The sequence below is a fragment of the Macrobrachium nipponense genome, chromosome 17, assembly GCF_015104395.2.
Source record: "Macrobrachium nipponense isolate FS-2020 chromosome 17, ASM1510439v2, whole genome shotgun sequence".
Lineage (NCBI taxonomy): Eukaryota > Metazoa > Arthropoda > Malacostraca > Decapoda > Palaemonidae > Macrobrachium > Macrobrachium nipponense.
This window is the reverse complement of record NC_087210.1, coordinates 82,497,321-82,520,670: the sequence shown is the minus strand read 5'-3', so window position 1 is coordinate 82,520,670 and position 23,350 is coordinate 82,497,321. Positions and strand designations below refer to the sequence as shown.

The 23,350-nt window shown below is 38.9% G+C and overlaps 2 protein-coding genes across 9 annotated transcripts in view; one reads left to right on the top strand and one right to left on the bottom strand.

Annotated features, from left to right (window-relative positions):
• LOC135196375 (ectonucleoside triphosphate diphosphohydrolase 3-like) overlaps positions 1–8,143 on the bottom strand; it is a 44,248-nt gene extending 36,105 nt beyond the window's left edge. For 2 of the 4 annotated variants that reach the window (XM_064223165.1, XM_064223163.1), the window contains exons 1-2: positions 7,054–7,268; positions 317–488 (exon numbers count right to left, since the gene is read on the bottom strand). In XM_064223165.1, the coding sequence (XP_064079235.1) occupies positions 317–445 (129 nt within the window). In that variant the 5' untranslated portion in view covers positions 446–488; positions 7,054–7,268. Of the gene's footprint in view, positions 1–316; positions 489–7,053; positions 7,269–7,784 lie in introns of those variants that run through there. The other 2 variants (XM_064223164.1, XM_064223166.1) reach the window with 2 other exon arrangements.
• The window catches only part of LOC135196373 (AT-rich interactive domain-containing protein 5B-like), a 185,813-nt gene continuing 169,838 nt past the window's right edge, over positions 7,376–23,350 (top strand). For 4 of the 5 annotated variants that reach the window (XM_064223160.1, XM_064223162.1, XM_064223161.1 and 1 more), the window contains exons 1-2: positions 7,376–7,522; positions 8,457–8,714. In XM_064223160.1, the coding sequence (XP_064079230.1) occupies positions 7,502–7,522; positions 8,457–8,714 (279 nt within the window). In that variant the 5' untranslated portion in view covers positions 7,376–7,501. Of the gene's footprint in view, positions 7,523–7,558; positions 7,773–8,456; positions 8,715–23,350 lie in introns of those variants that run through there. The other variant, XM_064223159.1, reaches the window with a different exon arrangement.

Genomic DNA, 23,350 nt, shown 5'->3' with positions numbered 1-23,350 from the left:
GAGGTGGATTCCAAACGTTGTGAGGATGTTTTGAGTATGTGAAATAAATAATTCATCATGTTATAAACAGACATTGTTTTCCTTCCTTGATATTCATAGGTATCATGGTTTTTGTCATAATCCAACATTTCTGTGCCAGCTACTCCTAGGTCTTCAAGGAGATGGAGATTGTTTTCTTTCCTTACAGCAGTACCTCAATAGAAAAAGCTTTTAGATGAAGTTTACTATATTATAACTTTAACTACGAACACTAGGCTAAAAGGAAAAGCAAACCTAATAAATTTAATTTTTCATCATCCATAAACATCTTGCTAACCTTATGCTTGCAGTAGCTTTCAAGAAGTCTCCTTATGGTGTGAGTTGCAGGAACATTCAAAGTCAAATGGCCTGACAATTTTCCACTAAGGGAACTCCACACAGTAACCTTCATGACGACGACTTGCATATTTCTTATGCATTAGTATATTCAAACATATCTTTCTGAAATTCTGTAAAAGATACAGCCAATATTACAAGAACAGCATGAAAGATTATGGAATAAGCTAAGCTTGATTTGTCTAGTAAAATTATCATCTGACACAATCCTTGAATTTTACTTAAAATTTAAAAAATACCCAGCTAGTCCTAATTTTCCATTATGTCAGTCAAGCTGCTCTTACTATTATTTTATTATTATTTTTTGGTAGAAGACCCTCTTTTAAACCAATTATGTTAAATAAAGTGGCAGAATTATTATTATTAATATTTTGGAAGAAGACCCTCTTTCATTCAAACATACATATTCTGTTAAAAAGAATGGCTGTTTAGCAAATTAATTTTATATGATAACTTTTCTATTCTTCTTATTAATCTCTTTTCTAGCTCATCAATATTATTCAATAACTGCCAATATTCATATTGGTATTTAACAGAAAGGAAGTGGGAATGTTTTATTTTTATTTCCAAAAACCAGGAAGCCACCAGAATCCATTTTTTTCTTTTTTTTTCTAAATAAAGCTAAAACATTCCCAAATTCTTTCTATTAAATACCAATATGAATATGGCCAGTTATTAAAAATACTGAACCAAACAAAAACTTCTCAAGTTTTCTTCTGAAGATGGAAAAAGAAACCCACAAAATTACTGAGTATAACTTGTTAACTTGTAAGTATTAACATAGTTTTTTCCAAACTTGTACGCCTCCACATAAGGCACTTTTGCCTGAATGAAATCTTTTTGCAAATTTGATATACATATTGCAGTCCATGGATAGTCAAACTTTTAACAACAAACACCATTAACATTACCCTTATTTCAGGAACTCTTGAAATATCACCAAATGATCACAGCTTACATCTGGTTGAGATAAAAATATTTTATAAACTACTCTCATTGTTTGAGAGCAGCTTATTAGTAGAGTGAATAAGGTGTTTAAGAGTTTCCCAGTACATTAAAGTAGCAGTCTATGAAAACAAAATAAAGCATGTTTTCTCTATCCCACCATCATGTTTTATGTCAACATTTCCCTTCATGGGTTACACAAGAAATGAGTTCTCTCTCCTCTCTACAGTCTCATGTTTTTTTCTGCCTAAACTCCCATGAAAGTAATGTTGAATAACTGCAGTGTGAATATAAATATACATCAGTAAAGTTATATTTTGGAAAGCTAATAAGAACCAAGGCCTTCATCTTTGTGATGTCCTGGTCTTTCCATAGAGGCCCTCCTCCTGCTAATTCCACAAATACTACTGCTATTCTGGCCAATTGTTCCTCGTCCCTTTTTGTCACATATCCAAACCATTTGAGTCTTTGATAACACAAGTATTTTTCCCAACCTCATGATACCACCGTAACCTGGCAATTTTATTTTGTCAGTGCCCATATTTACAATGCATACAGCATCCACTGTCAGCCTTTGCATCCAACATGATGTTCTCAGATGGACAACCTTGCTGAAGCTGAAGCATCTGGTGGGACTCTGAGTCAAGCTCCAAGTCATGGACAGTTGCTCTAGGAAGGTAACTCATAGCTCCAGTGGGAATTGTTCTGCAAAGTACCAGACAGAGGTCTGTCTGTGAGCCATTGGTTGAAGGTCAATAGCTGTAGTAGGCACAGCCATTTACTATTGAACCTGAGAGAAAAACAGCCTGACTGCAGTCTTAAAAAACAAAGGAAATGTGAAAAAAGCAACACCTGATTGTCATTTCATCTTCAGCCGTGTGCTTCTCTTTCCAGATGGAGCTTGGGTAGCTAAAAGTGTTGAAGAGCCAACCATGAGTCCTAATAAAAGGTTGTTTAAGGGCCAATGTCCCTAAAATAGGAGGTGGTGGTGTTATGTCAATGAGCTTGCCTTTAATAGCCTACTTGCAGATCTGAAAAGCACCTCCTACATATCTAATGAATGAGGATTGCTTAGGGTTGCCAGATTTCAAGATAAGCAATACGGGACATTCTTAAAATCTCTCTAATACATAGACATCCCCAGATAAACATATTATAAATAGATACAGACGCAGTGAAAAACATCAAGCAAGTATTTTAATAGGATAAAGAAAAAAAAAATTTGTTAAACTAATATTTAATGCAAATTATAATAAAGAAACTGAAGAAACGGAAACTAATTCAGAAAATTTGTAATCATTACTAATAATTAAGATACCAAAGTATCTTTCTCATATGAAAACTGAAGATAAATGAAAATAAGAAAATTGTATGCACAGAAATAATGAAAATTGAACTTTTTATTTTATTTCTATTTCTCAGATGATTTTGCTTTCTTTAGAAGTTCCATATTTCCTAATACCTGCCAGTAAAATTCTTTGCAATGACAATTTGTGTTCCACTTACACTGTAAAATAGCCTCTATAGTTGTCACATCCAATTTATTCCTCTCGTCACTCCACTGAGCACTCATCATAGAAAAGACACGCTCAACATTTGCATTATGCGCAGGTATACTAAACAAATATTGACACAAAATTAATATCTCAGAATACTGTTCTTCGAAGTCGAACTGCTGTAAGATAGAAAGCCATTTTTAATGACACATCTTGGTCATCCATTCTTAAGGTTTACTCTGCATTTGTTTATCAAGGAGTATTTTAAATGCTGACCACTGACAGAAAAGGATGTTGTCGTCAATGTTTACACCTTTGTTTTTTAACACTAGACAAGACGATTGTATTTGTTCCCATGCTGGAAGTGTATCTAATAACATCCATGAAAAGATATCAAAACTTTCTAACGATGAAGCCCATTTCTTAAGATAGTCATGGCAAGTGACGTAGTAGTTATCCACCTCAAGTAGGAATTTTTTCATCTCTTGAGATGTGATTTCATCATCTATAAGGCATCGTTTAACACTAAGAGGAATACGTAAACTTTTCATCCATTCTTGCCTTTATTAAAGCAACTATTTCTTTTAAACAGCCAAGCACTTCAATAATGCTGTTATCTCTCTTTCCAATCTTCATAATCCTGCTGCTAAATACATACTCTAGACTGTGAACAAAATATAGGTAGGCTTCGTTCAGTGGATTGTTAAAAAAATCTAAAAGAATTTGAGGAGCTTTTTCTTCAGAAACAAAGAAAGATTTCAGTGCTTCAAATAATTTTAGGATTCTCTCAACTGCCCTCATCACAGAAAGCCAACGAGTTTTAGAATGAGAGAGAACTGATGCATATTGAACACCAACAAAGTCGCAGAATTCTTTCAGTTTCTCAGTTCGAACAGTGTAAATACTAAGGTATGAAAACACTTCAACAACGATTACTTCAACACCAATAGACAAGACATTGGCAGCGGTATGTGCAGCATTGTGGAGAATATGGGCTGGGCATCCTACACCTTCCATCGAGTCATTCATGCTTTCCTTGACTTTCGAAAAGACATTATTTGTGCCTTTACGTAAACCTCCACCAAAATTAGTACTATTAGTGTTATCGCCACCAAAAGCTACACATTTTTTAACATCCAGTCCTAATTCGAAGAGGCTCTCTCTGCAGAAGTTTGAAATTGTTTCCGAGGTCTCATTTGGAAGGGATTTTACTCGCAATAATTTTATCTGCAAACCATTCTTCCGTGAAAAATATTGTACAATCAACGGAAATATTTTCTCAGCATTATGGTTACTTGCATCTGTAGATATGCTATAAAAAGAAGAATTATTTATATCTTTAAAAACTTCGGCAATGCTATGTGGAGCCAGAACGTTTTTAATTATTGCAGAACATTTTGTCCTAGCACTAGAAAATTTGCTTGCAATTTTGGAATCAGGAAATACTGTTGGGAGTAGTACATTCGTGCAATCATTTGAACTGAATGACTGATGATGGCAAACAGTATGAAAGGCCATGGCAACTTCTGCTGCTATTATCTTAGTTTCTTCATCTGTGTTTTTCTCGATCAAGAAATTTGTTATTTTATCATCTTTTGAAGTGGAGGAAAAGTTTTGTTTGTGCTTTGTGGATTCTATGTGCCTCTTGATATCATTCTTCCCACCTGTTCAATAGTGAAATTGCAATGGCATAATCGACAGTTTGCTTCATAACAATTCCTGCCTTGTTTGATAAATGTCCATTCGCTGGAATATTCATCTTGAAACTTACATTTACGTTTAGACATCTTGTTTTAAAGATGAAATAGGTAGGCCGTAGCAAACAGTAACGACACACACACTTGAATGAGAGGCTAATACAGTACTGATGCAGGAGTGCGACTCGCCACTCACCAGACCGCAGCCAAGCAACCGAACAAGTTGCAAACGCGATTGACTGCGTCAGTCGTCACGTAACTTTTAGCAGCATCATTGATTCGTTGGGTTATTCAAATTATATTTTCATCAATATAATTTCAACTGAAAACCATTACTTAATTTATTTTATAATGTAATGATCTTTATTTGATTTATTCAGTTATTATTAGTCTATTTCATTATTTACTTTTTTTTTATGATGAACGAAATCCGGGACAAAAGGCTGTCCCGGGAGAGTCTATCCGGGACTCAGGATAAAATGATCAAATTCGGGACATGTCCCGCGAAATCGGGACGTCTGGCAACCCTAGGATTGCTCCTGAATTTGAGCTCTCACATGGACTTGTAGGTCATCCACTTGCTAGATGATCCAAACACCTGTTTGAACATTCTATACAAAGCCAGAAAGAGTGTGAACACCTTGTGCCTGCAAGTAATATGATGTAGGTGCTGAAGCTTGGTCTAACATGCCAGATGTTATTTGGACTGTTCTACGTCAAAGAAATCTTCGACAGAGGAAAATGAGAAGTCCCCAGATCTAATATCAAATAACTCTGGAATAATTGAAAATTAAACCCCTCAACTCACCAAATGGGGGACAAGATACTAAAGGCTATGTAGTTCACTAACTGGCCTCACTGAAACTAAGACCCAAGCCTTCTTAGAATTTCTTGTAAGAAGTTCTTGTTTGGGATTATTAGTTCTTCTTACAGGAGGAAGTACAGGCAGAAGAGGAAGAGTATAAATGTGGCCATCATGGAGGAGAAAATAAAAGAAATGTGTTCCTGCTTCCTCACCTTAGCATGGCCTGCAAACCTCACTTTCTCCAACAGCAGAAAAGGATAAAGTCAAAACAAGTAGACAACCAAGCACAGAAATTCCAGGTAGAGAAAGAATCATGGGGGTCCAGCCGGTACCTCAACAGGGATAGACGGGTCAACAAGGTTAACCACACAAGCAAGAATATACCTCTTAGCTGATGCTAAGAAGTCCAGAAAGGGAGAGAATGAAGGCTCACCCAGAATACTAAGAGTAAGCAGAATTATCTTCATGTACTTCAGACTCTGTTGACATACTAAAAGCAACCACGGGGCAGGAGAAAGGAGTGATATACCACAGGCACATGAAGGGCACTAACCTTGGCTGTCATGATTGGAAAGCACACACTAAAACACCTCTCTACATGCATAGGTACTACCCTTGCACTATGAAGCTAATGGAGGAGCAAGAGGGGCAAAAGAAAAAAAAAAATGGTGGGGACATGAAGGAACCAAAACGGTTCTGAGAAATCCATTAGAAATAAGGGCATAAGCAGTGAACCACGGTAAACATGGACGTTTACAGAAAGTATATAGAACAAAACAGGGATTACTGTACAGTACAATGTACTTCTCGTGAAAAACTGGGCAGAATGGAGGAAAGTTCAAGCTGTATTTTTATTTAAAATACTATAAATACAAGCCTTCCATACCAATGGGTGGACAACTACCTAAGTAGACTTCAACTAAGCAGTTCACATATGTTAAATTAAAATTTTATAAAATTCCACATAGTAGAGACCTTCCTATATACACAATTATTTTACTTTCAAGTAGAAACAAATGGCTTTCTTGTTCTCTGAGTGTTACAATGAATGTGGATATGACAATAAATAGGAAGTTAGATTAGGTATTGGAGGGTCTGCAAACAAGCCAAGTTAGGATGTCAATTTTGTACGAGAAGTAAATTTTGTGGGTCTTATATGACTAGATTAATAAGCCTGAGAAAAACCATATATTTTACATTAATGGTGCATTAATCTATAGAATTAAAACAATAATTAATATTTCGAGGACGAACAGCAGCTACCAAAATTAGATTTTTCCAAAGTCAAAACCTGTTTTATCCTTCCAATCTAAAGTAGACAACCTGACTTATCACTGTGCCATTATAACCAACTGATTGACGAGACATTAAGATATACACAGGACTATAATTTAAATCTTCATTCTTTTGCACAACAGGACGTCGCAACGAGTAAGGTCATCGACTGCCTAGCCTCCAGAAGATTTCCGTACAGAATACACCAGCAAAACAAGCTGGTAAAGCCACCCTTTGCCATCGCAAGTCTTTACATCTTGGTTTGAATATGTTTTGAAAGGTGAAATGAAGATGAAATTGCCTTGTATATTTTGGAAAATGCCTCAAGATAACGTAAACTTAGTCCTGATTATCTGGTGATACTTCCTTATTCACGAGGAAAGAAGAGGAAAACTCGAAAACCACTCACTTCTATAAGCATATATACGCGAAGAAAATCATATAAAAAAGGTATACTTACTTCTCCAGTGACGGTTACAATGCACCAGTTGTCAAGAACGCAAAGAGACCATCGGGAGACAAATAGAGAGCAAAGTGTTTAGTGTTTTATGTCTGATGTAAACATCACCAGCTGAGGAACTCGTAAATTATTGGAAACTTAGAGGAAAAATAATATCGTTATTTTGTTAACAAATGCGCGGCGTAAAACTCAAAATAAAATACACAAGGCCGCTAAAACCTGTGAACATTAATATATACGAAGGGTTGTGTAAAATGACATAAAGAAAGTCGTCGATTTTCTTTTTAAAAGAGAAAGCGTCCCCGGCGAGAACAGAGGGTAAGCTCCGCCCATTCAGCGTGACGTCACGAGGATCATTCTGTGACGTCACGTAATGATAGTAAATACAAAGTATAGGATGTGAAGTGGCGTGAGTGCGGGATACAGTGCAAATTAATTCCCTTTTATAATGACTAATCACAAAATACAGGTACGTAAGTGGTACCGAATTGTGTCTAAATGTACCGGCCGTGGTACCGTTCGAAATAAAGGCCGCACAGGCGGCGGTGTGAGGAGAAAACAGTGAAAAAAGAGGGTTTGTTTGGTCGAGGGGCTGCTGCTGCTGCTGCTGCTGGTGTTGGTGCTGGTGGTGGTGGTGGGGTTTGTGAGTGAGTGTGCGAGAGAGAGATAGATAGAGAGAGAGAGCGAGAGAGAGAGAGAGAGCCTTAATGCAAAGGCAGGTTTGTTCTTACCTATTTGTAGCAACGGAGAGTGTGAGCAGAGGCTCTTGCTTTGGCTCGTGTCTTTTGGGACGAGCATGATGTACTGTGGCGTGTTATTTCACCAATAATTCAATGTTGTTCCCGATGAATTTCCTCTCCCCCCTCCCCCAAAGTGCTAGCCTAGTACAGTACGTGTCTTTTATTTTGCAAGGTTGTTGTTCCATGCAGTTTTGTGAAGGGGGTGCCCTTTCCGAGCGAATTAATGTGACCCTTGGAATGGAGTGATAGTTCATAAGTCCGGAATTCATTTTTCGAGAAGCAGTTATCTGGGCCAAATGTTTTGAGCGGCAGTTTGCCCATATTATTATTATTTTAATCAATAATCGTCAGTGACTTGGAAAAAAAAAGACATTCCTCTTCCCCCAATACCTATATCAGGCCTATCCAATATCTGTAAAACGTCTGTAGTGAGATAACGAGGGTTAACCGTAATTGGTACAAATTTTGTCAGTTTAGAATCTAGGGAAAATATCTCTGTGCACGGTTACATGCAATGAATCACTGTCGGAATTGTCACTACCTCCCCACCCCATCCCTCTCTTCCTCCCCTCGTAAAACTGACGATCATAGTATTATTTGGCAGTTGGTCTTTTTTGAGTTGTGACCCCCTCCCTCCCACTCTTGTCTTTTTTTCTTTTTCAGTTTGTGGGCTCTCCGTGCGGCCACCACGGAAATTACACGTTCTACAAAGCTTTTAAATACACGCTGCATGGCAAGCAGCGTATCTTGTCGCTTGGGGAGTTCTTCTTCGTCAAGATATGGCAGGAGGAAGATATCATATCCGTAGCAGAAGCTCAGCTCCTGTGGGAAGACAGAGCGTCCGGTCAAATCCTCGTCTCCCTCAGGATATACTTTCTACCAGAAAACACGCCTGACGGCAGGTGTGAGGAACATGGAGAGGTGAGTAGAAAATAACTATATCTTTTCATTAGCATTATTAATGTACCAGTGTATTATTTTATTTTAAGCACTCCGTAAATGTTAGGGTAAACATTGGAGTTGGTCTGAATTGTGTGTGTAATTCCCAAGTTTTTAACGGTGTCAAAGTGCTATCGAAAGATTACACGAACTTTCGTCGAGAAAGGAGAATATTGTAGCTCGGTTTCATAGTGAATCTGGTGTCGAGGTTCATAAAACAGGAAGTATGCCTTCATGTCATGTAAATTCTGCTCGTTTCATATTTCATGCATTAGACTTATTGTTCGGGGAAAGACGGGAAAATTCGTGTAATTCATTCATTGTGAATTGTCGAACACTAGTCCAGCTGTAGAGATAGTATGGTTGAGGTTGCGGTGTGTGTGGGTTTGGGAAAAGGGCCTGAATTATACCCTTTTGGGTGGACTCTTGAGGGGTACGCACTCGTACACCAGGATTGATAACGAGTCTCGTATTTGGAGTTTTATCTTACACGCACCGTTTCTACCACTACAGTACCAATAGGCTCCCATGCATGCATAGGGAATTAATGGAATAGTCTGGCATAAATACTCCTTGATAATTTTAAATCTGCTCTGTCGCAACACTCCGAAAATGAACGTAGTTTTTTATTTTTCATTCTGTATTTTCAAACCTAATCGAAAGTTTATTGTACATTTTTGGGGGATGCATGTTTGGCTGTTAATATTCTATTTGCATCTTGGCTCAGATGGCCTAACACCATCCTTATATACTTTTTTTAATAGAAACGTTTAAACAGCTACCGTTTGTCAATAGTACTAGGCAGATCTACGAGGTCTATTTACCAAGGTATAGGATACGGCAGTTGGTTGAATTTTTTTATTACCCCTGCGTTATGAAGTCGGTTATTTTGATATTCAGCATTTGTAACGTTTGCTGAATGTATTTTACAGACTAATGCCTTTAACTCACGACTCGTGATGGAGAATTAGAAAAAAAAAAAAACTCGTCAATCCAATGCTACTGTCATGAAATCCACGCTCACAGCAGCTCTTCGAGTGCTTTTCCGTATCGCAGTGGATTTTGAAAGGCCAGGTCGGTTTATATAGACGCTATATGTTAAACACGCAGTTTGCCATGCATTTTATTATTCGCCATTTATCCGTTCGCTTAGACTAATTGCTCATTGACGCCAATGGCCGATATTATGGGCTGATTGTCAACCGAGATCACATGGTGCGTTAAAATCTTACCCCCGCCATGTTTGGTTTCGGAAGGAAGGGAGGGAGGGAGAATGAGTGAGTTTGTGACTGCTGATAACGCTCTTATCTGCAGCTTTTATCTCATTTCGACGGATGAATCCATGGTTATGGCTTATGTGTCACGGGTATTATTATTTATTTATATCGGTTTCATAATGCAGAGCAAGATGGTTCGCTTTTGAATTTTGTTTCCCTTTTTGTCATTTCATCATGCTTCGTTAACAGCTGTTTATTATGAAGTTTTCGATTTCTGTTATTAAATAAAATGAATGATCGGGTTTGCAATAATTGTTTTCTACATTTCTGCTTTTTATGGTTACATTTCGTAAGCTGTTGTGTAATTACTCTAATTGCAATGTGCAATTATCATCGGTTGTAGAACGAACGCAATTAAATGTCTTACTCATTAAAATAATTCCTTATTTGGTGATAGGAGGGGGGATGGCTGTGGAGCCGGACAAAATGGCCGGTGTTGGCTGTGATGGAGGCAGAGGAGTAGGAGGGGGGAGAGAACACTCGTCCCAATAGCATTATTATGAAAGTGACATACTGAAAGTATTCGAAATTTCATGTAGGGTTTGCATAAATAGCGTCTCCCCATTGATAATTATGGCTCTTTCTCGTACTTTTCTTCATATAGCTATAGGTTACATGGGATACGTGATTTGAATGAAGAATGCATATAACCTGATTTGAATTTAAATTCATTGTCCCATAACATTATAATAATTCTGATTGTTGTTTTCTGTTCGCTCGTTTTGTACTCAAAACGCCATAAACTAACAATAGAAAGTTAAACGCGGCTAAGTGTGTACCGTGTATGCACATATTTGTTTTGAGTAAAGCTTTTGTAGACGTGACCTTGTTGCTGCGTCAGTCTCACCAAACGCTAAAGCTCTCCTCCTCATACCTACCTCTTTCTCTCGGCCTCCCCCTCTCCACACCCCCCTCCGTCCCGTCCCTCCCCACCCCGTAACACGTCGTCACATCATCTGTAACATGCAGGCCACGTGCATCATGCATCTTGTGGATGTGACGGTATAGCACATCCCCCTCCCCTCCCTCCTCCTCCTCGATGTTACCTTTCAGCCTTTCGAGCCCCCGTAGGTTTGCAATTGTAGGCCTACGTCATCCGGTGTGCGCCCTCCTTCGCGTTTATCCAGTTTATCCAAATCTCTCGTTTCGTATTTTGCTGGCAATGGGTAACGACCGAGAAGGAAGAGGAGCGCCAGGCGCCCTCGCGAACCGAGCGCACATTTCCAACCTTAAGGTGCAACGGTTTAAAGGTGAGAATCTTCGTTATAGGCCGGGACGGGGTTGCGGCCTTTAGCGAACCTGCGTTCGGGATTATTTCACTTTTCTTTGTTCCTTGTGATGTGTCGAGCTTGGGGGATTGTAGCAGGAGGAGCTATTTTTTTTCGCAGGAATTATAAGATTGTAGAAATCGTCTGGCAGGAAATTGATGTCACAATTGTTAGAATAAAGTATGTTTTTTTTCATAAAAACCTTACGAGCTTTTTCAGAACATTCTCTCTCTCTCTCTCTCTCTCTCTCTCTCTCTCTCTCTCTCTCTCTCTCTGGTTTGTGTGTGTTTGTGGTGGCGCGCCTTTGCATATCTTTTGGTTATTACTGGCTCTGCTCTCATATTTTCAACCTTCTGTGGTGATACCTCTCTTCATCTTAATTCAAGGTACACTGATATTGCACATCCCCTTTGAAATGTTATATTTTGAATTCGTCACACGCACACACACACACACACACACGTAAACCCATTTCTAAGGCTTATATGCGAAACAAGCTATTGGTATGTGGACTGGCTTGGCCTATCGTTGCGTTCGTATGTCTGGATGCTTTGGCTTCGGTAAATTGTGAAATCCTGGTAGATGGCGAATTCCGCTTTGCAGGTAGAGTAGATATTCATAAATTGTAATGTCGGCAAATGAAATGCTCTTGGCAAGTGCATTTGTGTCCCGCTTATCGAGGTTCCTTCATTTAAATATTTCTGGTTGTGTTGTGGGGGTACAATTGTCACGACTAACATCTCACGGCTGCTGTGACAGTTCGACCCCCCCAAGGTTAGTATTCCATCAGCTCATTTCAAGTATTGATGACTGATAAATTTGTCAGGACTAATTTTTTTCTTCACGTTCACATCCACGTTAATATTTTGCCCTTGTTGAAAATCGGTGGGTCATATTAAATAATATATTTAATTGCAAAAAGGAGACAAACTGGAAGTAAGCTTGAATCTTAGTTTCGAGAAGTACCAAGTATAGCCATTTTTCAAGAATGCTGTTATCCTGACAATAGTACTTGCAACATGTTTTGTAAATACACCCAATCCGTTGCAGGATGAGTGTGTGTTTTTAACGCGGGCCCCGGATTTGCGCCATTAGTCATACGTTTGGCCTCCATAGTTTTGGGGAGAGGGAGGGATCGGGAAATCATGCCCAAAATCTTAGAAACATCCTTTTAAAGTAATAGAAAGTATGCCATAACTAGCTCGTGACAGTGGCCTTGGTAATGGCGCTGAGTTGCCCAGCAAGCAACCAGTCAGTAGCTTCAGCTCTCGAGTTCACATTGAAGAACCTTGTAGGGTTGGGAGCCTATCCTCCCCGGGGGGGGGGGGGGACCTCCTCCTCCCTCCACTTCATTCTGTACAGCTGCTGCTGCTACCTCTCTCTCTCCGCGTGCGCGCGCTTGTGCGCGTTTAAGCTAGTAATTCGCTGAAAAGTTCATCGTTTGCACTTGAAGGCAGCATATTAAGTTCTCTCTCTCTCTCTCTTCAATCTCTCTCTCTCTAGATATATAATATATATATATATATATATATATATATATATATATATATATATATATATCTATATATGGTGTGTGTGTGTGTGTGTAATGCCGCCATTTCAAGAGGACCAAACTTTCTAGTTGGAATATATATATATATATATATATATATATATATATATATATATATATATGGCGCCATTTCAAGAGACTAAATCGTTCTCGTGGGAGGTCATTGTAACCGGTTAGAGTCTGATCTTGGTTTGAGTTCGTTTGCTACTGCTGCCGAAGTCTCGATCCAACGGGGGTTGGCTCATGTTTATTTTTCAATCGTGTAAATTTGAATGCTATGTTGACGTATTGTTTCCGAGTTGTGACTCTAATGGTTGAGGTGCGCGTTTAAACTTTGTATGTGACGAATGTTAAAAGTATTTAATAGTTGTGTGTGTGTCTGTCTGTTAGGAGTTATCTGAGCCGGTGGTTTTGTTTATTTTATAGTTTAGGATTTTTGTTGCTTTGTATGCAAACGTATTATTTTTAGGGGAAAAATTACAAATAGGCCTAGTGGAAATGACCCTATTGTTACCTTCAAATTGTTATTCTGAGAGCGTCGCTGCTGACGTAATGACATGAAATTTTTCGAGTGCCATTTCACCTCCATCTTGGTACTTCTCTCTCTCTCTCTCTCTCTCTCTCTCTCTCTCTCTCTCTCTCTCTCTCTCACACACACACACACAGATGACGTTCGGTGAAACTGACTTGCTTTCGAGTGAAATCCTCTTTGTTAAATGTATTGTGATAAAGACGGACTTTCTTCCGTACATATTAATTTAAATTTTCTTATAATTTTGTAGGATATATAATTTAAATTTCCTATAATTTTGTAGGATGTTGGCTATATAGGTACGGCACCTTGGAACCAGTTTCTACTGTATTAAGTTCAGTGGCTTGGTGCCAGCGTTTTTTGGTGACTTAGAGTTGTAGTAAGTTGCACTGACATGCATTAGTTACCCATTTATTATCTGTGTTTCTACTCTCTTAATGTTAACTTCTATTCTTGTTGTTTTAATGAAATGTATCCATAGCGTGTTTATGCCAGCTGAAAGTTTCACCGTTTAATTTTTATTACTTGTTGTGTGACCAACGTGTATTTGTTTTTGTTTTTTCTTTTTTTGATGTAAGGCTAAGTGAAAGCTACAGCTTTTAAGGCCAAGTAGATGCAGTCAGTCAGTATTTCCAGATTAGATTTAATATTCCTTTTTTAATCGAGTAGAATTATTGGGAGATTACGACTTGATACTTATGAGGGTTTTTCTTTCTTTAGCGTTTGTGTCGAAGGGTTTTTTTTTTCTGTCCCCTCACTTCTATGGAGATTTCTCACTACGTGTTCGTGGAGCTGCTGGCGGCGCTCTTGCCATAGAAACTGCAATTGGTTTGAGCTACACTTTAAATGAACTCAAAGGGGTTTTGTGTGTGTGGGGAGGGGGGGGGAGTCTAATGAAAGGTTGTGGACCCCTTGGTGGCCAGAAATGCCCCAAAGTGGCATTTAACCTCTTCACGTGAGGATAATCGCAACTACGTCTTCATTCACCACCCTGCTTGATGAGTTGCCAAATAGCGCGAAGCATGAGGTTTGCAACTATCATACGGGCTGCTCGAGGAGCAAGAGCCCGTGCCAACAATAAAAAACAGCCCCAAAATCAGTTTTTTTTTTTTTTTTTTTTTTTTTTTTTTTTTTTTTATACAGTACATGACACGATATCGTACGGTTTTTTTTAAATGCATGTTGATGTGGTGCAGATCAGAAAATCATGGTAGCCCATTTAGTTTAATGAAAGTTTGATGCAGAGTTACATCTGAGCTCAGCCATGGTGAAGGGTCCATTTTGTGGAAAGGACAAGATTATATTGTTTACGGTCGCTGAAACAAATTTAAAAAATAATCTGGCTTTGGTATTTTTTTTTCTTGGTAGCCACCCTCGTCTGGAAAATACATTTATATATATATATATATATATATATATATATATATATATATTACGAATGACCGAACGTTGGTAAATGTGTAAGTCCTTGAGAAGTGTCAAAACTTACCGCGAAATGCCTTTTCACCGTTTTTGCATACTTTCCTTTGTAGGCAAGTTCGTTCCCCCATGTTATTCCGTTGTCGCCCCCATTGTTCTACATCTTATCTGCCAGAGCATCGTGTCCCCTTACAGAAATTTTATTGACTTAAGGGGGGGTAATGCACGGTAGATCAGAAATTCCTTTAAATAGGTGGGTCTATCTATAATAGTCAGCAGACACTTGCCTCATATGCCGCCTGACCTACCCTTAGGCTACAGGTTCTCTTTCCTCCCGACTTCCTCCCCCCTCCCGTTCCTCTCCCAGTTCTCTCCAGCGCTCTGTTGGCTGCCCCGTCTCCATGACTTCTACTTCACCCACTCCCCCACCTCCTATCCCTTACCCCCATTCTCCCCCCACTCCCCTGTTGCCTCTCTGATCCCGGTCTCACACTCAGGTTTCTCAATGCGGTCTTGAAGTCGCGTTGTTAAGTAGGATGGTCAAATATATATACATCCAGCCTCGGATTTAGTTTTCTGTTATGGAGCGATTAACTCGAGAGCGTTTATTGTAATTGTTTAATTTCAAGGTCAAGGAAATCTCCGTGTGTAAGATTTTAGTATTTAAAATGTTTCCGGCATCATATATATATGAAGAGTTTAAGCTGATAGTGAATATATATATATATATTTTTTGAAAATGTTTTCTGTCTCATGAAAATACTGTTGCATTTATTCAGAATAAAAACGAATCATTACTCCTACTGTGGATGTTAGTTGCCATTTAAGGCTTTTCTTTTCCTCCTTTTATAATGGTGAATTTTCCTTCTTGTATCTAAACTCGGCATCATAATGATTATGGTTTTTTTTTTTTTTTTTTTTTTTTTTTTTTTTTTTTTTTTTTTTTTTTTTTTTTTTTTTTTTTTTTTTTTTTTTTTTTTTTTTTTTTTTTTTTTTTTTTTTTTTTTTTTTTTTTTTTTTTTTTTTTACTCCGGATTCTCCTTTTTTTTCTCTCTCCTTCCTTTGTGTAAATTCTGTCAGAATTTTCCTCTTTTCTATTTGAAATTGTAAGTGTTGAAAGGAGGGCAATTAGATGGTTGCAAAATGAGTCGATGAATAAAAAAGGAAAAAAAAAACTACTGAAGGGAAGCTTAGTGCAGAATATACAGTCCCGAATAGGCTAGAGTACCGTATAGTAGTGTTTTGTAACGGTATTAATTAGTATACGAGGGAAGGTATGTAGTAGAGTTCTGATTTGTGTAGAAAGACAGATGTCAGTGGTATTTATGGGGGAGCAGTACAACTATAGTCAAGGATGATTTGGAAGTTCAAGTGTTTCTAAAGAAACGAGGTGTTGAAAATAAACCGGGAATTTAGAAGCCAATACTTTGTGTAACGTATGTGGACCCTAGGAAATATAATAAGTAATGTATGGACACCATGCTAATGTATGAGGGCTAGAGAAGTTTGGCATCGGAAGAAAATATGAGTGTATGGAAGCAAAACTTGGTGTCGTGTTCTAAGGAATTATTGAGTTAATTCCATTTCGTTTGACTGGGTAACTGAGCTATAATGAGAATGAAATCAAAGAGATTTAATCCAGTTCTGGATTTTCCATTCATGCAATCGAACTTTTTATTATAAGGGGGCTCGTGTTAGTTCAGTCTTTTGAAAAGGGGAATATGTAAAGTCTCAGTGGCGAAATTATGAATTGGGAATAATCCTAGAAGGAAAAATAGAAGACGAAAATGTCAACACCTTCGTAACATCTGGTGGGCTCCATTGGCAGGAATATACGTTATGTCGGTCGAATCAACTTGTGAATGAACAAGTTGATTCGGTGTTAACCTTAATATTGTACGAGGTGGTTTTAAACCTTGTTGTTTGATGTCTTTTGTTCCTGTCGATTTCCATTTTAGCGTCCATATTTTGACCTCACGGTGTGGAATTATATTGTCACCATTGCTCACCATATCCTGAGTCAGTGCCATAGATAACTTTATAAAAACCATTTGAACGCGGTTTGTGTTAGACCCTCTCTTTCCCTAACGTGTTATTCCCGCAGTTGTTGGGATTGACGTCATGTGCTCAAATATACCCGTGCCTCTCTCTCTCTCTCTCTCTCTCTCTCTCTCTCTCTCTCTCTCTCTCTCTCTCTCTGCAACCAGCAACCGAAGAAATCGGATAATCAATTTCTCTTCTGAGAACCGTCTGTTACACATAACGCATCTCGTCACTTTATTATCGAAAAATTTTATCAGGAAAATGCTGTTTTTAGAGTATTCTTGAAAGTACTGAGACTTGGCTGTCATCCGTTACAGATTAGACGTGAATTACAACTAGCCTTATAAATTCTGTACATGTTTGATCTCAGGTTAGTCCTTTTTTTGACATTTGTGCCATTTGTGCTCTCTTAGCCTGCTGATGAAAGATGATTAACAGACTTATAATAAAATCCTTGGACTTTTTTCTCTAGGGACTGAGGACAGGTTTATGCATGTGTAAGTCTGATACTTCATCACTACAGATAGATGTCCTCGAAACGTTATCAGTAGTCTGATGATAAATCTAGTCTAGCCTTTGACATTGCTGGTGACATCGCTTTTTCTCAGTCCTTTTTCTCGCGTCATCTTAATTTAAAAACCATAGCAAATCGCATCGTTTTGCGCACGTTTCAGTAATCCTCTGATTTAGTTTCCCTTAGTCTTTGTAAAACTCCTGATAATGCAAGTTACAGGTGGTGGACTGTGTAGACTCATTTGTCGAGCTAAGGAAAGTATGGGGTGGTCTGTCAGATCTCGAGCAATGAATGTGTCGCCATAACGATTGTGAGAACCAATGTAGAAATATAATTTTTTAACTAACTTGAATTTATCTGGAAGGGTCGCTTTCTTTTTATAATCATCCAGGGAAGTGAGTTAACGATTTTACACGGTATTTTTTTATGCTAAAATGAATTAAGTCTAATGAGTCTTGAGTTTGTGTGTGTTTTAATTATGCTGGGGATTACATCTTGGTTTGAGTTTAATTTGTGCTCTTTTATTAATACATGCTGGCTTACTCCACCCCCAGAAGAGCGCGAAATCATGCGAACCGCCCTGTGAAGTCGTCCCTGACCTTAGGCCCCTCACATGCTTCCTCCCGAGGCCTCCTCCTCCTCCTCTCCCCCCACCCCCCCACCCATCCCCTCCCAACGCCTTTCCCCCGTTCCCATCTCCTACCTGACGCATCACGGCATCCCGTTACTCCCTCCCTCCTCCTTCCCCCAGCGCACACACGGTCACAGACTCCCATACCAGAGTCTCCTCCGTCTTTTAAACATCAGTCCTGTGCCCCTCCCAGACACCACTTACCTGTTCCCCTGGCACAGACGCCATCTCTCCCCCCCCCCCTCCTCCCCCCCATCTTTTCTCTCCCCCACTGGAGCACACCGTCACTTCCTCCCTTCCCCTCCCCCCCTTCCCCACCTCAACGTACCTTGGCGTAACCACTCAACATAGCCAGCTACTGTCTTTTGGATGTCAAGGCTTTGCTTAGGGAATGCGTCACACGGCTGTCACATGCTGAACTTTGTTTATTCGTTAATTTGTGTGGTAGCCCCCCGCCCCCTCCCCCCTCCTTTTTTTATTGCTAATCGGTCGTCTTGCCTTCTTGAAGTTTAATTGTAGTAATCGTACGGCGTAATTCAAGTAGTTCTTTTTACATTGATCCTGATTTTCATGATGCGTTACAGATCCGCTGTAAATTGCGTTTTATTTTATTTTTATTTTTTTTTTTTTTACGTACGTTGTAGGGTCAGTTGCTAGAATTCCTGGTCTCCGTCACCAGTTTTGTGTGTACGTACGGCCGCTTGTGCTGGGGAAAGTTTCGATTTTTTTTGTTGGGGGGGGGGGGTTGCAAAGCTTACAGAGAATGTTTTTTCGTTTTAAGATATAGTCTCGTTTTGTACTTGTTTGCTAATTTTTCCTAAAGATCATAGGAAACATTTGAAGATAACCTTGGACTTGTATTACGACTTGTATTACGTAATGGGCCTGGTAGCTCGTGATAGAATTGCATTGTTTTATAGTGGACCGAAATAGTATTACTATAAAGTGAATTAGTATTGCTATCAGAGGCAGAAGTAAGTTATTATTACTGTCTGAGGCAGAGAAGTGAGTTTTGAATATTTTCACTGAAGCGAAAGTAGGTGGCTTGCTGGGAGCAAATGTAAGCTGGTGCTTTAAAAAGCACATCATTGCAAAATGACTCGGCAGAAAAAAACATAAAAATAAGCCAAACCTTCTGTTGAAATAGCTTGAGGAATGAAGTGCAAGAGAATTTCGAGTGTAAATGTCAGTTTCTTATTTTGAAAGTGACAGCGTGGGAGATTCGAGAAAATTAAATATACTTTTCTTTAAGAGATGCATTAATTTCGTTTTGAGTAACAGTGCTAAGCCTTTTTTTTTTTAAATGGGCCGATAAGTAACCAGCAATTTGGAACGCTTATTAAAGCTATCTATAACCGTGTTGTTTTTGAGTGACGTCATCGTGTTTTAACTTTTCAGCCTTGCCGATTAAATGATTGTTGGGATGCTGGGGGAATTATTAGGCAGATAATCCGGTAATCAATTGATAATTACGTGCAGCATAAGCCACGTAGGCTAGAATTCCTCTCCATCCTCCTCTTCCTCATCCTCCTCCTCGAGCGTGGTACACAATCTCCATCCCCCCCTCCCCCCAACCCCCACGATAGTCCCGCCAAGCCTCGCCCTCATATCGCCGGTGCGACGTCTGTCCCAAGTAAAATACTTTTACCGGTTCGATAAGCGTACTCCGAGATGGCATTCATGTCCGTTAAGTAATCTCATTTGTCCGTTAAAGGGAAGCTACGTTTGACAATTAGCATACGTTCGTGTATTAGTGAGGTGCCTTAGGTCTATCTTTTTTTTTTTTTTTTTTTTTTTTTTCGTAATGCGATTTATATTTCCATTTTGTGTTTAACCGGTTTCATTTCTTGGAATAAATTTACAACTCATTGTACGGTTCAATTTGTCTGTCAGCCTGAACTTTGCTTAAATTAATACCTTGCTACAGAGCATGCCTCTCTCTCTCTCTCTCTCTCTCTCTCTCTCTCTCTCTCTCTCTCTCTCTCTCTCTTCCTCTTCATAAATGTTGGGAGTGTGGGTTCGATCTACTTTAATCACACGCCAGATTTCCTTCATGGTTTAGATCCAGTCACAATGTTTTGCCGTGACATGTATTCATAGAATTAATTTATTGTGATGAATCTTTCATTCAGTTGTATCCTCGTAACCTTATGATATTTTTGGTAGGCCTACTTATGCCTACGGTAGGTAATTTCTTCCATGCACAAAGAAAGTGTCCAATTTGTTGTCTGCCTTCTTGAGTTATGCTATTCCCAATTCTTAGCAGAAAGTAGTTCGAGGTAAGTATAGCAAGGAAAAAAATAAATATCACCAAGAATTTGTGATTTTCCAGTGGTATGTACGCTCGGGAAATATTAGATTTTATTTATTTATTTATTTTATTTTTGAGGTCACTGTATCAGAGGCTTCGTTAAACCCACAAGATATGCGTTGTTTGATGTGGTTAGAATATAGCTTGCCTGTGAATATTTGGTCTTGTTTATAGGTACTTGTAAATCGTATACATACACATGTTTACATTTATCGTTTAACATATTGTCGAATGCACTGAAATTATGCATTCTACATGCCTGAAAAATTTAATGTCTAAGGATTTTTTTTTTAATTAAAAATATCGCGTTGGATTGTGTTGTATTTTAGCTCCTTAATAAATTTGATTCTCTCTCTCTCTCTCTCTCTCTCTCTCTCTCTCTCTCTCTCTCTCTCTCTCTCTCTCATATCCTTGATGTGAATGCTGTGTTGCCAGTTTACCACAACCTTGATGAACCGGTAACCTAGTTCCAGAAGTCATCGTTCGTTCTCTTCCACCCCCTCCCCCAGATTTCCCCCCCCCCCCTCTATCTTCTCCCGTCTTCGTCCTCCTCTCTGCCTCCCATATTACTTCGACCTACGCTGTTGTTTTCCGTTCATCTGTGACGCAGGTTTGATTTGGTGATCGAATAAGGTGTATTTATTGTTGAATACGGCGAGAGATACGATATATATATTATATATATATATATATATATATATATATATATATATATATATATATGTGTGTGTGTGTGTGTGTGTGTGTGTGTCTTCTCTTGCGTAGTAATTCAAGTGAGCTTTGATATGTTTTAAACTGCTTTGTGGAGGATTGATGTTCTTGATTGTTGTTTTATGTGTGTATTACGTATATATATATATATATATATATATATATATATTATATATATATATATACTATATATGACTGAAATATGTTGTTAAAACAGAATCCCATCTAATAAAAGGAGCCCATAAAAACGCTAAACTTGTCCCGAAATATAGTATTTACTATCAACATTTAGGCCTTTTTATGGGCTCCTTTTATTAAATAAAGACAGCCGTGGCTGTCACTTTCATTGTTTGACTGCCGATCAAGAATGAACGTTGGCAGACAACATTGCAGCTTGCGCGGAATTTAGACCTATGTGGTTTTGCATTGGGCGTAATATAGGCCTATGTGGTTTTGCATTGATAGGTTTTCATAGTAGTGCTTTGAGCTTGACTCTCCTGGTTTTTGGTCCCCTATAGCGCTATTTTAGTTCTCGCTAGTCGTGCCTTTTCCGACATTTATGGGGAAAATTATGCTTCTTGATTGAAACTTGACTAAGCAAGCTTGTTTGTTCTTGGGAGCCCTGCTAGTACTACCGCGTGATTGGAGGAAAGGGGATATACTATTTATAATCGGTAAGGCAGCAGGAGTAGGAGCCAATCGTAATGGTAATCGAGAGAGAGAGAGAGAGAGAGAGAGAGAGAGAGAGAGAGAGAGAGAGAGAAAATATGATTGTTGAACACCATCTGAGGTCTTTGCTGTTCCAGCTGCTTATTATGGGAGTGTTCGAACGACAGCGCTTTACCGCCACCAACAATCTCCCCTCCCCTCCCCTTCTCCCCCCCTAGCCCGGTCGTACCCTCCCCCTAGCCTGCTGCTTCTCTGCTTCTGCTGTTTTGGCTTGGGCGGGTGGTCTTTGATGTTATTGCTACTGCTTCTCTCTCTCTCTCTCTCTCTCTCTCTCTCTCTCTCGGTGTTATTCTGCGTAGTATTTTTTAGGAATAAGCAGACGTCAATGTTGTCTATTTTTTCTTCAATAAACCGGCAAACCTTTAAATTTAAACCTCCTCCCCCTCTCCGTGTTGGTTTTTTTTTATGTATGCGGGCGTCCATTACTACTTATAAAATAGGCACGTACGACTTTTGAATGGTTGCCGATGTGTAGTATTGTATTTTATATGTATAATAGATAATACATGTATAATTCCGATCTATATTTCTTCTTTATTATTATTTTCCATCCATATAGTGTGTTTGTAGCTGATGTGCATTTATACTGTATACCGACTTACAATATATATGCGCATATACATACATACACACATACACACTGCACGCGTTATAACTTGAGTATTGCGGGAGGAAGAAGGGTTTATTGATCTCTCTAATATGCGACTGGATCTGTTGGTTTATACATCATGTATACATTGCCTAAAGGGCTAGTTTTTTTTTTCTCAGGTAATGCAAAGAAATGTTATTGTGTTTAATCTAAACGCTACCAATCCTGGGATTTGTTTGAAAGCGAGTGTGTGTATGACTATAGTCACCATTAGCGTGCAGGTGTTGTGCAAGGAATGCCTGCTGCCTACATGTGCTAGCCCAAATTAATGGGTTAAAATCTACTATTGGAATGAGAGAGAGAGAGAGAGAGAGCGTTTTTGTGCAAGATGGAGAAGATTACGTATGAGAGAAAGAGAGAGAGAGAGAGAGAACTTTTTTGCGCAAGATGGAGGAAATTGTGTGTGAGAGAGAGAGAGAGAGAACTTTTTTGCGCAAGATGGAGGAAATTGTGTGTGTAGAGAGAGAGAGAGAGAGAGAGAGAGAGAGCGTTTGTGCGCAAGATGGAGGAAATTACGTATGAGAGAGAGAGAGCGTTTGTGCGCAAGATGGAGAAAATTACGTATGAGAGAGAGAGAGAGCGTTTGTGCGCAAGATGGAGAAAATTACGTATGAGAGAGAGAGAGAGCGTTTGTGCGCAAGATGGAGGAAATTACGTATGAGAGAGAGAGAGCGTTTGTGCGCAAGATGGAGGAAATTACGTATGAGAGAGAGAGAGCGTTTGTGCGCAAGATGGAGAAAATTACGCATGAGAGAGAGAGAGATTTTCTGCGCAAGATGGAGGAAATTGTGTATGAGAGAGAGAGAACGTTTCTGCGCAAGATGGAAAAAATTACGTGAGAGAGAGAGTTAAATTTTCTGTGCAAGATGGGGAAAATTGTGAGAGAGAGAGAGAGAGAGAGGAGAAGGAATGCTTACTCAAACAGTCCAATATAAGCATAAAAAATGTCTGACAGGCAAAGCGGGGTCTGAGTATGAGTGAG